The 15,027-nt window shown below is 41.4% G+C and overlaps 1 protein-coding gene across 4 annotated transcripts in view; it reads right to left on the reverse strand.

Moving 5' to 3' along the window:
• Positions 1-10,951: 10,951 nt before the first annotated feature.
• The window catches only part of LOC115467196 (glutathione S-transferase 3-like), an 87,256-nt gene continuing 83,180 nt past the window's right edge, over positions 10,952-15,027 (reverse strand). For all 4 annotated transcript variants that reach the window (XM_030198953.1, XM_030198954.1, XM_030198955.1 and 1 more), the window contains one exon: positions 10,952-11,116. In XM_030198953.1, the coding sequence (XP_030054813.1) occupies positions 10,994-11,116 (123 nt within the window). In that variant the 3' untranslated portion in view covers positions 10,952-10,993. The remainder of the gene's footprint in view (positions 11,117-15,027) is intronic.

A 15,027-nucleotide genomic window follows, 5' to 3' on the forward strand; every position in this document is an offset into this window, starting at 1 on the left:
AAGAAAGAACAAGGCTGTTCATATGGTGTGAGATGCATTAGATCTGATGATCCCCATAAAAAATTGAATAAACTGAGGTGTTATTGCAGTTATAGAAAATCTGTGGTGCAAATTTAAATGTTTGGGACATTTTGTTAGTATGTATTGAATGTTAGTCCCCACATTGTTTCATTTGGTGGGCTACAATTAGACATGCTTAAAGTTTGGCATTGAAATACCGACTTATATTAGTATTCTGTAATGGCTTCAGTGCCCAACTTTACTGTTATAGAATACTTGCTTAGTGCTTAAATTTTTGTGCCTAAGATTTGGCTCCCTTTCTTGAATCTACTCCCATATTCTGGAGTAATTGCAATCTATTCAACAATCTCTTAAGCAAGCCAGTATAGACAGATTTACAGTAGTCTACCATGGCGTAAGAATAGCCATACTGAGTCAGACCAATGGTCCATCTAGCCCAATATCCTACTTCCAACAGTGACCAATTCAGGTCAGAAGTACCTGACAGTATCCAAAATAGTAGCAAGATTCCATGCTACTGATCCCAGGGACAGCAGTGGTGTTTTTGTGGTTACAGTCACAGTGGTTTACATATTATATACTAGTACTTTCTATGACTCTAGTGGGCTCACAGTCTAAGGTGTTTTTGTAACTTGGGCAATGAAAGGTTAAGTGATTTGCCCAAGGTGCTGCAGTGGGAATCAAACCTGGTGTAATGGAAATGAATTTTAAAGATTGTTTTTCATCTCTGTCTTGACCGACCAGTGCACTCGGGGTCTGTATTGTTGATTAGAAGTAATTCTATTTAAAAATGGTTGTTTAACTTTGATTGTGTGAAAATAAGTTGGAATGCAGAAGATAAGACACAGCTCTAACTAATTTGATATGTGAAGGGGAGGATGGCATTTGTTTTCAGAAGTTCAGCCTGGCCACCTGGGCTTGGAAAACATGTGACCATGTTCCCACAGTATGGCTTGTTTACCTAGACAGAGAAGCATTCTGTAATTTTCCCTAGCTCTGAACATGAGTTCTGAGCCTAATAAAAAGGGGAGTTTCTTTCAGTGAAATCAGGAGCTCATCTGTGAGTAACGTACGTACTGCGCAGAGGATCTGTTCCTGGTCTGAAAAGCTCCTGGCTTTCGCTGTAACGGGCCCCCCAGCTGATGTTAAGAGCCTGGATGATGTAAGGACCAGTGATGTTGTATGTATAGTGTATTATTGCTTCTTTTCCTAGTCTAAGAACTCTTAGCATTGCTTAGATGTAGAGACCAGTGATGTAATGATTGTTTATATATATAGCTAATCATTGTATATACCTTAATCATTGTAGAATTTAGCTCCTCTAATAAAGGTTTCATTTATCTAATACGAATCCAAAAGAATCCACAGTAATTACTGAGTAGTCTGTGTCAATGAGGCAGGCTGTAAATCCATAGCAGTACATCTGGTTCTCAGGTCACTGCATTAACCACTAGGCTACTCCTCAATGGATGGTAGTTATGGTGAGAGAAAAAAATGCCAAATGGAGAGGAGACCCTGGAAAGAGGGGAAAAAACAGAGACGTGGTACCAAAGTGAATGAAAAAATAAAATGCTCAGACAAGGTAAACAAAAGGGGTTTTTAATTCTGAATGTATTAATTCAAATATGTCAGCTTTGGGTAATGTGCAACTCTGATATCTTGCATTTCAGTTTCTATTTCTCTGGTTTTGCTGTATATACAAAGTCTGATTTCTTGAAGTTTCCAGTTCATTTTTGCCTTCATATGTCTACTACTGATCTTTACCCCGTCCCCACTTGGAAAGAGATGATGTTGTAGGGGCTCCATCTTAATTTTTCCGCCCAAGGCTCATTCAATCCTAGCTATGCCACTGACCAGCACTAAATATTGCTGGCACCTGCATAACTTCTGATTCCTCCCCAGTTTCACCCTGTAACACCCCTCTCCTGCCCGGTTTCAAGATGGCCAATTAGAATCAATATTCAGCAGCACTGCCTAGTTGAGTGCTGCTAAATATAGATGGCTGGCCCGTTCAGCATGATTTAAGTAGGCAAAAGTCTCTCCTGCCTGCTTAAATCACTTAGAATATTGACTCCTGTGCATTTTGTATGTGTCATTAGGCCCATTCAAACAGATGTTGGGTGCAGCTTCAGTCTGCACAAAACCATGAATAAGATGGCATTATATTACTTCTCAGTGATCATGAGAATATTGGTGCCATGTGGAGCCTTAAATCAGTAGCCAAATGCTCCTAACACTCCCTTTCCTCCCTCCCCACCAGACAGCAAAGTGAAACCTATGAAATAACCTTCCTCTTCTCTGTCTTTTTTGGCAGATAAGGATACAAGTTTAACCTGCAGAAAAGCTTTAAGACAATCTCACATAATGTCAATTCAATTCAATTATTGTATACCGCTACTATCCCCTTTCCAGGGTTGTGCGGTTTACATTCTAGGTGAGACAAAAGCAAATTGTGTTAGTGTGAGGTATGAGAAATATTAGAGACCTTTGGATTAATGCATGAGACTTAAAACACTATTAGTGAAAGTAAAGTAATTCTTAATGCCCCTTTCACTTTGCAAATATATATTGTCCCTCAAGAGCTTATCATATAGTCTCCAATATGTTTGCCTTTGTTGGGCCAATAATCCCTCTACATCTGATTAAAAACAGGTGCACAATCCAACCATATTATATTCTCAATGGTACTAGTATACTAAATTGCTGTCTACTAATAAAAGATCTATATGTTAGCAGAATTATATGCATGCAAGTAGAAAATGTAATCCTTTTATCAGTATGATTCACCCTCTAAACATCCACCACACCTGAATCTGTGATAAATTTTGAGTTTAGTTGTGTGTGTGTGGGTGGTTTGTTTGTTTTTTTCTGTCCCACACCTTTCATTAGGGGAATTGTCTAGTGGAGATGAAAGAGGTTAAAGTCCCTACCTTGGATTTTTGAGTATTATATGCTGCCAACTCTATAGAGATTATGGCTAAAGAATTCTCATTACTCTACAACTGGGATGTGAATACTGGCCATGGTAACTGCAAGGGAATTAATAATAGCCTTAAGAAAAATATATTTATGTTAATTGTATCACATTTTATATTTTTTGTAGACTGCATAGTTACTTGATTTGTCTTATATAGATTTGAAAGTTGAATATATATTTGATTATCAGATTTAATATATTAACTTGAAAATGTTTTTGCTGTTGAAATCCCCACTCCTCCACTTCTTACTTTCTTCTTGTTAGAGACCAGAACATAAGAGAAACTTTTATGCCTAAGCAAGCATTCTTCTGTTTTTCTAAAGTGAGTCTCTTGGACAAGCAAAATTCTCACTTTTAATCTTTCTGCCTGTTTAAATATCATTTTGCTCTTAATGGGTACAGACCCTGAACATTCAAGGTGAGAATCCTTGGGCCCTATTTACTAAGGTGCTCTTTTATAAAGTGGCGGTAAGCCCAATGCGGGCTTATCGCATGCTAAAACTGAACTACTGCTGGGGCAATGGAGCCACTGGCGGTAGTTCTGGGTTCAGTGCGTGCCATTTACGGCACGCCCCAGAATTTTTTTTGTCTAGTGTGACACTAACCAAGCAATAATTAGGCATTACCACGCAACTTCCCAGTTACCGCTGGGTTACGCCAGGTTACCGTGGGAGCTCGTACTGCCACTTGAATGGGTGGCAGTAAGTGCTCTCTGCTGCATGGCCATGTGGTAAGAGTTATTTTACTACATGGCCATTTTTTTTTGGGGGGGGGGGGGTAGCCACTGCAGTAAAAAGGGCCCTGGCACATGGGAAAAACAGCCCCTGCCGCTACTGCAGGGCCCTTTTTCCCGCAGCTTAGTAAAAAGACCCCTAAGCATTTTTCCCATAGAGATAAACCCCCTAATGCTATAAAATTTGCTAAAAATTGTGGAAACAAATTTGGAAACATGTCCAGTTTGCATGTGCAATTTAATTGAATGAGGTAATTAGCGCCAATAATTGGCTTTATAACAAGCAATTATTGGCACTAATTAGATTTAATTGGGATATACAAACATAAATTTAGGCATGAGTTCAAAAAGGGGGCATGGAAATGGGAGGGTCATGGGTGGAACAGAGGCATTCCTAACATGTATGCTCATTGTTATAGAATGAGGGGGGATACACAGCTAATGTAGGCGCATACATTCTCACCATGTTTCGGTTACTGCAAATGGCCGTGCCTAAAGTTAGGCGCGATTCAAATGAATAAGCTCTATTCTATAAACCACACCTAACTTTAAGCATGGCTTATAGAATAGTGATTTTTTTTTTCAGCACCATATTGTAAAAAGGATCCACTGCTTCCCAGCACGGTGGAGCCGCCCACCAACCGAACTTCCACAGCTCACCACAATTGCAGACAGTGGCTAGGTCAAAAGCTTTTATTATCAGGCCAATAACAGCTGTCTCAAACTTCAGTACACAGGTTATCTCCAAACAAACAAGTTCCAACAAAAACAGGTTTCCAACCAATCAGGGTTTTTCCAGACCAAGGCAGGTTTTCAAAGTCAGGCTTTCTATAAATCAGGCTTCCATTAAAGCAGGTAAATAAAGCAGGCTTCCAAATAAATCAGACTTCCAGTGAAGCAGGTTACTCTCACCTCTTAACACCACTTCCAAACCATCAGGAGCTGGCCATCCCTGTCTTGGAACTCTCCCACTCCATAGAGGCTTCTCCTCCCTCCTGGGATTCCTCCCCTATCTGATCTACCCCCCTTCCATATAATTCATCCAATCATCTTCTTCCCTCTCCATAGGCCCCTCTCTATTCCAGCTGGGCCTCATGGTATATTGATTGCGTATCCAGGGGAACTGAGCTTCTTCCCTCTGCCTCCCCCTAGTGGGTGACAAAATTGTAGGCTCAGCCTGGCTATCCCCCTGGCTCCCTCTGCTGGAGCTGGGAGTCCATTCCCTTGTCTCTAGACTACTCTCTGCCTCCCTCCTTGCAATGGCTTCTGGGACTTGTAATTCAGGGTCTAACTGCTTCATCCTAGCCACCCTGGCGGTAGCCTTGTCACAATATATAGAATTCAAATATTGTAACTAGAAATGGAAGGGATGAGATTGGTTGATAGTTGTATGGTAATGTTGGATCCAGTTTCTCTTACTTTGATAGGGGAGTTACAAAGGCTATCTTCAAATATTGTAGAACAACACCCTCAGCAACATATGTTTGCAACTATTGTGAATCTTGTAAATAGATAATGTCCTTCACAGTATTAAAAACAGAAAATCAAACAAGGAACCAGTGTGCAGTGTGTATTTTTTTAATGTATTTATTTTCCATTTATAGCCTGCTTATCAATTAAGTGGGTAACAAAAAAACATACATAATACTATCACAATTACAGTTAAATTTGAAATGGCTTTAGATACCTGTTTAGTTACTACTAATGGGTAAAATCCTCCCATTTCTTAGTGTCATTAAGATAATTTGCCTCAGTTGGGAATAGATAACAAATCAAAAGTCTTGAGAATATTCAGAACCTTAAGAGAAGGCATCAGAAAGAACCTGAGTGGAAATTTTTGTTGAATTTGGAGAGTTTACCCTAGTTAATTTATCAACCAATGCAAAACGATCTTTAATTCCAGTAAAAGAAGAAGAGTATTTTTGATTATAATAATATTTTTTAACCAACAATATAAGAGACTGGTAGTCTGACAACCCCTTTGAAAATAAAAGTTTATTCTCATGTGATGGATGCTTTTTCCATTGGCGCTCAGCTTTTGGTTTTCCAGCTTCAGTAAAGGGCAGAAGGGGTACAATGATACCTATGTGATACCTATGATTAATTCTCTCAAGACAGCAACTTGGTCAAAAGTATTTAATAATGTTGTGTTTCATTAAAGAACTGTTGCCTCAAGTGGTAAGTCTGACAGATCTTCAATAAATGGTAACAAATGTGATGCAATATCCAGTATTTCATTTTTGTCTTGAGAAAAATAAAGTTTCAGTCCTTCCCTACAGAAAAATAGACTGCAATATATCACAAAAACATTCCTGTCTGAGTGCTTGAGATGCTCTTTGGAAACTGTCCCTCACAAACAGAACTGAACTTCTCAGGGATTAAGATGGGATGCACCTAATAGATCCCACTCATCTCCTGAGGCATACTCAACATTTATTCTGCATGTTGACTCCGTGGGCTGTATTCTATAAGTGGTGCTCAAAAGTGGGCGCAGAAAAAATTTGGCGATTACTGCACTCTAATTTTGGATGCCAGACTTACACCTGCTGAAACCTGGTGTAAATGCTGGCATCCAAGTTGAGCATGCTGACCCAGTAACTTTTTGGAACACCCCTGATATACTGATGCCTCTCCCATAGCCACACTTCCTTTTGAGATATGCGCTATAGGAGTTGGGCGCCCTGCCTTATAGAATAGCGCACAGCCAGACACATGTGCACAAATTTTAATGGGTGCAAATTAACATTAATAATTGGTTGTTAGCACACAATTATTGATGGTTCCGAGCTCGCTCTTCAGTTAATATGTGCACGCAAATCTGAGCACCATATATAGAATCAAGTTGAGTCTCCTTAGACTTTGCTGCTTTTCAAAAATCTTTCCTATTTTCTTATTTAGGATACCAATTAAATACTGAACCAAGCGCATAGTAATTTTTAGATTATTAGACCATAGCAGTAAATTGGTCTGCCCACCTAAAAGATCTGAATTCAACAATTTAGCATTAATAAATATTGGTGCTGATATCCATCCAGCAGCACTCAACATTTGCTGACCGCTGCCGGATATCACACTGACTAACAGCAGCTGATGCATAGGAAACTGATTAGCTTAAGGCAGTGACCTGGCGTTCTTTGCTAGGCTCTAGAACTCTTCCATTGCAGAATCACAGACTTGTATGCTTCTATCTACTACAAGTCTCTGTTGTTTATTTATTTATTTATTGCATTGTATCCCACATTTTCCCACCTTTTTGCGGGTTCAGTATGGCTTACAATATGAGTTAAATGTTGGAAATACAATTTGTTACAGATTGGTTATGGATTACATTTTGCAGAATTATGCAAAACAATTGAAGTGTCATTAAGGAATGTGACACTGGAGCATAAACATTGAAACATTGGAAGGAAACAATGGGAGCTTAGAGGGCGATAAAAAGGCATAAAGACATATGATATATATCTTTCTGTGATTGAAGGTATGAATGATGTGATGTTACAGGAGTGAGAGTTCAGAGGTGAATGTGTGATGCATTCGTGAACAGTTGGTGTGGACTTTATGTGTTTTGGTTCTTTCCGTAAATCTTTTCGAAAAGATGGGTCTTCAATGATCTGCGGAAGGAAGCTTGATCGTTGATTGTTCTTAAGTTGCGTGGCAGTGTATTCCAATACTGCGTGCTCATGTGAGAAAAGGTAGATGCATGTAGCGCTTTGTATTTCATGCCTTTGCAGTTGTAAGTTGTGCGCTCAATGCCAGAGTGCGCCACTCCAAGGAGGGGTGTGAAAGGAAATTACACACATGGGTTATACAGTACTAGCATTTATACGCCTAACTGCCTATAGCTAGGTGCAAGCATTTATGCCAGCCACTGAGCTATCGTAAGTACTTGCGGCTAAAGTTAGGCACATAAACGTGGGATTAAACTATTATTTTATACTGGCAGATGCGCGCACAACTGACGTTACAGAGTTTGACTTTAGTGTAGATCATCCCAGTCTCTAACTTTAAGTAATTTATAGAAAATTACCCCTTAAGGGTTTGATAATCAAAAGCTGCACACCTAAATGTAAGCACCCATTTTCAGCCAAACATAGGAGCCTGTTTTCAACTGAAAATTTGCCTGCATTTAAGAATTTAAATTTCATCCCCTTAATTCTATAAATGGTACTTTATATTGTGTGTATGCAATTTAATTGAATAACAAGCCAATTAGCACTGATAATTGGGTGCTATCAATTATCAGTGCTAATTGGCATTAATTAAAATTACACACATAAATATTACATGTGGCTCCAAAAAGAGTATGTGGCTATAGGAGGGACATGGGCAGATATGGGGCATTCCCACAATTTATGTGTACTGTTATAGAATAAGAGAGACTTACACATTACATTACATTATACTTCTATACCACTAACACCACTGGGTTCAAAGTGGTTTACAATGCTAAAAGATAACCAGGACAAACTCCTGAGAGAGCATGTCAAACAAATTTCTTTTGAAAAGGGAGAAATTAGACAGAATGCTAAAACATGGCCTGCAATTCTTTAACAGCCTGAGACGTAAAGAATTTTTCATACATTTTAAATCGATTAACGTTCTTCAATGCAGGAGGAGTAAAAAGGGAAATATACACTAATCTTCTAAGTTCTGTTAATAGATGTGAATTCCAAATGAAATAGTAAATACTCTGGACATTCACAAAGGTTTCGTTGGTGTAAATGGTTGCAGCTAAATATAGTCACAGCTTCCGGTACTAAGCAAAAGTTTCCTTTCAAATGGGCACTTACTGCTATTCTATAAACAGTGCCTAACTTTGAGCGCCATTTATAGAATAGCTCTAAGCACCATTTTTTGGTGCTGATTTTTAAGCACCATTTACTGAATTTACCCCTATGCTCCTATATTTAGGTGTACCATTCATTTACCTAGATTTAGGAGTTTAATCGTGGTGCTTTGTGTTGAAAATCAGTGCTAAGTTCCAAACTCTTTTTCACCATGCTAAATCTACCGAGCTTCCAACCCATTTTTAAGTTCCTAAATTTAGGGATTTGGTGACATTTTGAACATTAAGTTCAGAACTCAGCCCTAATAAATTTCAGAAGGACCAATTTAGGAGCCTAAGAGGGGCATAATCGAATGTCGCCGGCCAAATAGATCGCCGGCGATCTATGTTGGCGGCGGTGCTACAGCTGGCCGGAACCGTATTATCGAAAAAGATGGCCGGCCATCTTTTTTTTCGATAATACGGTTTAGCCTGGCCAAATGTCGTGGAGTTCGCCGGGTTTGAGATGGCCGGGTTTGTTTTTCAGTGATAATGGAAAGTTATGTTGGCCATCTCAAACCCCGGCCAAATTCAAGGCATTTGGCCGTAGAAGGAGCCAGCATTTTTAGTGCACTGGCCCTCCTGACATGCCAGGACACCAACCAGCCACCCTAGGGGTCACTGCGGTGGACTTCAGAAAAGCTCCCACGTGCATAGCTCCCTTACTTTGGGACCTGAGCCCCCCAACCCCCCCCCCCCAAACCCACTACCCACAAATGTACTGCACCCACTAAAATTGCTCCAGGGACCTGCATACAGCCTCTAGGACTTATTGCTGCTGTATAACTTTGGCACACCAGTTCACACCTGAAGACTAATCTCTCTGAAAAAGTCCTTTCTTGAAATAACCACGTTTACTCACAGTTAACTACTGCAGGTCAGAGGTTGTGCCCCACTGGCAAAGAGTCCCCTGGTATTAAGATTAGCAGTAGGTCAGAGCTGGCACAATGATGTACAATGCCCTCTTTCAGCACCATTCAAGGTAAGAACTACGTTCTCTAACGTGGGTAACACAGGAAAGGGAACTAAAACTGGCTTACAAAAATGGCCACTACCGCATGGACTACAACAGGAAACAAAACAGGGCACACTCTGACCCAGTTAGCAGGGGGGAAAAGCACCATGGGAGTACATCCCAGTACCCTACACCCACCACAATGCATTGCTATTGTGACTCTGCAGGGCACCTAACAGAAAAGGTGTCACACTCACCTGAGAGCCACATCGCAACCAGGGAAAGGCTGTTGAAGGATACAACACATTCTGCTGTCATGGAGCTGGGGACGGCATTTGAGGCTGGCATACAGGCTGGCAAAAAAGGTTTTTAGTTTTATTTTTTTAGTATGGAAGAGGGTTGGTGACCACTGGGGGAGTATGGGGAGGTCATACCCCATTCCCTCCAGTGGTCATCTGGTCAGTTGGGGCACCTTTTTGAGGCTTGGTCGTGAAAATAAAAGGACCAAGTAAAGCCGGCGAAATACTGCTTAACGCCGCTTTTTTTTCCCCATTATCGGCGAAAGCCGGCCATCTGATAGCCACGCCCATGCCCGCCCATGTCCCGCCTTCGCTAATCTACCAACACGCCCCTTTGAACTTTCGCTGGCGATGCTGTAAAAAATGCCGCTTTTGATTATACCGATTTCGCCGCTTTTAAGAAATCGCCGGCCATCTCCCGATTTGTGTCGGAAGATGGCCGGCGATCACTTTCGATTATAAGCTGGTAAGTCTCAAAGGGTCCCTTTTACTAAGCGGAGTAAGACCAACGTGGGCTTACCACACACTAATCTAGAGCTACCACTGGCCCAACGCAGGCACTGGTGGCAGTTCCACACCCAACACGCAGCATTGCTGGTGCTAGCGGAAATATTTTAAAAACTTTCCGCAGGGGGTTATCCGGTGGTAATCAGGCAGCGCCACATGCTACCCAGTTACTGCTGGGTTAGCACAAGAACCCTTACCACCACCTCAATGGGTGGTGGTAACTGCTCCTCCACATGGCCATGCGGTAAGAGCAATCTTTCGGCATGGTCATGTCTTTTTTCAGCCTTTTTACCCGCTATGGGAATGAGCACTCTTTTGGGATCTTGCCAGTACTTGTGACCTGGATTGGCCACTGTTGGAAACAGGATACTGGTCTTGATGGACCTTTGGTCTGTCCCAGTATGGTAAACGCTTATGTTCTTAAGGGCCTCCGCGCACGATAAAAACAGTCCCGCTGCTAGCACAGGGCTCTTTTTACCACAGCTTAGTAAAAGGCCCCAAAGCAGCCCAAATTATTTGAAAATTATCCCTACATTCTGTTGCTTAGAATACTATCCATTTAAAAGTATATTCAATCTATTCTGTGCTGAGTTGCATATAAAAGTCATGGCTTGTTTTCAAACTAAGTTTAAAATTTAAATGTGCTTTTTATTGCAGCAACATTAATTAACGTGAACTAAACCTGGAGAATTTTCAGCACAGTTTTCACATATTCTTCATCAGGTATAGGCTTCCTCTGGCTTCCGGGCTGCAGGAATTTCTTAATTGTTGTAATGTTGCTTGTCCTAGCTTTGAAAGCCTAAAAATAGAAAATAGAAACAGTAATGCTTGAGAATGTGAAAAGGGTCAAAAGAGTTAAAGAAATTGTTGTCCTTGGCTTCCTTCTCAGTGGTTCAACCAATGTACCTGGCTTTTTCCACACTAGACTTCCATTCATTCTCTGCTAAGAGCTTCACCACTGCAAAGCTATAATCACTTGTCCTGTAATCATTGAAAAAAAAAAAAAGAGTAAAATCTTTGGTTACTAGGACTATGGGAACCTCTTACTGGGTTTAACGCATGGAAAAAAGGATTACCACAGGATGTGCTCAAGCATCCTGCAGTAACGTTGCAATCTGCGTGCACTAACCAAGCAGTACAAAATGTTTCTCATTTTTTTTAGGGGATGGGGCAGGGACAGAGAGTGAGCATTCCTGCACTAACCATTTAGCACATCTACATTATTGCAAGGGCCCTTACTGCTTCCTACATAGGAGGCAGTAAGTGCATCTGCGGTTCTTTAAAAAAAAAAAAATGGCAACATTAGCACATAGCCATTAATAGAAAAAAAAAAATAGAAAACTGATGTTTTTTCAACCATGGTAAAAATGGTAAAGATCCACGTAAGGACACACTAAGGCCTATTTTTACAGCAGCTTAGTAATAGGACACCTATGGTCCTTCAATCTGATCATGCTCTACAAACCCCTCTCACATTTGCCAACAATTTACAGGGAGTTAATTTTGGATATAAGTAACTGTTAATGGGCCATAGATTTGATATACCACCTTTCTGCGGTTAAAGTCAAAGCAGTTTACATATTATATACAGGCACTTATTTTGTACCTAGGACAATGGAGAGTTAGTGACTTGCCTAGTGTCACAAGGAGCTGCTGTGGGAACTGAACCTAGTTCCCTGGTTCTCAGGCCACTGCACTAACCATTAGGCTACTCCTCCACTCGCAACTCCTCCTTTGATTGAAGCACTTTCTACCATCACAATAAACTGGACTTGGCACCTCCTATATATTTATCCTCCCCTATCTCTAACAGCAAAAACCCTGCATAAACTTTCAAAGGCAACCTAGCAAAATAATTCTCATAGTACCATATTGGCCCTATCAAAATACGATTTCCTCTTCTCAAAAGAGATTCTGTTCTTTCTCTGTGTAGGCTCCAAACTTTTCTGACTGACAGTTTAGAATGGGCACTCTCTTCTGCATCCTTACCTCAACTTGCTAACAGTAACAGGTTGGAAACTGAGCAGTATGTAGTTGCCTCTACAGCCGCACCACCTCAGATTCAAGACATCTTAGTGGCAGAAAGCAAGCCTTACAACAGATGTATATATGCATTTAAAGGGGAAAAAAGGGCGGGGGGGGGGGGAGTTCAATCTGGTGCTGGGCTGCAAGTATTCTCTATCAGAGTGTCTCTCAGTGCACTCACAGCCTATTGTGTTCCTGTAGATCAGTGGCCTTCACTAATTTTTAAGTAGGGGCTACTTTGGATCCTAAAGAGCTGAAGGAGAGCCTCCAATATGTTCTTATGCAGTGTTGTGACACTGTTGACCATCCTGTGTCGATAGTATCTGTCCCCACCAGCCCACCTTCAAACTTTTCATTTGGCGTATCCAGAAGGATGAGAGCACTTCCAAATGCATTATATTTGTCTACTAAGAAATGTCTTGTCCTTCAAGCTTTTCCCCTATCCACTTCCCCCTTTCTGTCATAAACATGGATAGAGAGACAGATGATGAGGGTCTCCAGGGGCTGCAATTGGCCCCCATGCCTTGCATTAAAGAATACTGCCATAGATAAAGCTGTGGCTTCCCAGTTTCCAGTTGTTTCCAGATTTATGAAAAGGGCTTCTTGACAGCCAACCACCAATACAGAATCCAACTGTATCATGGCACCTTACATCTCTCATGAAGCCAACTTTTGAGTCCATGGAATCCTCAGCTCTCAGCTATCTAACCTATAAAATGGTTTCCTGAAAGTGGTTACATCAGCTAGAAGAAAGTGAACTGCAAGCTTTAGTCATGTATAAACCTTACACTCAATTTCATCATAATAAAGTAGTATTACATACTCATCCTAAATTCCTGCTGAAGGTAGCCATACCTCTTCATGTAAATGAAGAAATAGTGCTCCTATACCACATAAACATCTATGCAAGAAGTCCTTTCATACTCTGGATTTTGATGGACTCTATCTTATCTTGAAAGAAAATAATCCACCAGAAAATGTATGCATCAGTTCACCTCCTTCAATCCTAGCAGATTTGGAATTCCACTGGCAATGAAACCTGACTATTTGGCTAGCCTCATATATTCATTTCTGATATGCAAAGACTGGTACCCCTCTAACCAGCCTACCAGTAAGACCTCATTCATAGGAGCTCTTTTGGACATGGAGCAAGCCAAAACTAACCAGTAAAGCCAAACTTCATTAAATCTCAGTCATTGCAATTACTGTAGCTCTTTTGAAATCTGTGCACTCCTCCCCAACGCTTGGTGGGCCAAAGGGCCCCCTCCCTTCCCCCGCTCTGACCACTCCCCCACCTCAGACTATAAAATTCCCTGGTGTCTTTTGGCACCGTCTACCATCCTCCCCTGACATAACTGAAACACCTCCCTCCCTCCCTCCCTCCCTCCAAATTAAAAAAAAAACCCTGGTATCTAGTGACACCCCCTCCCCCTCCCTGACTCAAATTTTAAAAGAACTCTCTGGTGTTTAGTGCCACCCCTTAACCCCTTTACCTGAAAGAGGTAGGAGCGATGCACACTGTCATCTTCAAAATGGTCAATAAAGTAGCGTACCAAGGGTGGGGCGGTGAGGGTGGTCCATCCTGGGTGCAGGCAGCAAGGGGGTGCATGGAGCAGTTGTGTGACTCATGGCTTCGCCTGGCATTACTTCCTATTCCATGGCAGGGGACCAGCAGAGCCAAGAATTGTGTGACTGCTCCATGTATCCCCTTGCTAGGAGAAATGGTAGTGAGGGTGATGCACCTCGTGTGGGGGTGATGTGCCTTGGGGCAGGGGGAGGCGCAGCGGCAACCCACCCCGGGTGGCAAGCAAGCTAGGTAAATCACTACCAATCAAAACCCCTAAGCAATACCTTTCCTTGTTATATTTTTGAAGCACGAAGAGTGAAAATTACAAGTGTTGGTAAGAAGTAATGTTCATTTAAACAATTATAAAATAGAAAAATGTGGACCTATGAAGATTTATAATTCTGAATGACTGCAAATTTCTGACTAAATGCATTTTCTGAGGACACGATAAAAACAAGGAAAGTCATTGCTTAGGGGTTTTGACTGGTTGTATGATTTAGCAGTTCACCCCAACTAAAACTGTGTCCCACATATATTGTTGCAACTACCTTTAAAATGGTGCACAATGCACTGGATGGGGCCAGTCTGGTATATAAGAGTAAAATTCCCTAATATGGTAGAATGCACTGCGTAGGGCAGGGCACTGCTATTTTGAAGATGGCTGCACCAGAGGTAGGAGTGAGTGGGCACTGCTCCTGCCTCATTCAGGTCCACAGAGTCCAGGGGAGGGAAAGGCATAAAACACCAGGGAGTTCTCTTAAAATTCAAGCTGGTGATGGATAGGAAGGTGTGCAACTAGACACCAAGGTTTTATTTTAATTTTGGGGGGGGGGGGGGCAGAACAGGAGTGAGTAACATCAAGGGCGGAGGCTACCAGAGGGACTTTATTTTAAAATTTGGTCAGGCAGAATGGAGGGAGATGGGACCAATGCAGACTGGGGGGATCTTTACGCTGCCTCAGACTTGCCCCTGTGGTAAACATCATCGTTACTGTGAGAAAACTAATAGGCTCTTTATCTTACATTTTAATGTGCTGTGTACTGATGTCTACCGTGAGAGTAAACTTCAGCACAGAAACCATTTTTATATACAGCAGTCATTAAGGAGTAGGTAAACAG

This window comes from Microcaecilia unicolor, chromosome 3 (genome assembly GCF_901765095.1).
Source record: "Microcaecilia unicolor chromosome 3, aMicUni1.1, whole genome shotgun sequence".
Lineage (NCBI taxonomy): Eukaryota > Metazoa > Chordata > Amphibia > Gymnophiona > Siphonopidae > Microcaecilia > Microcaecilia unicolor.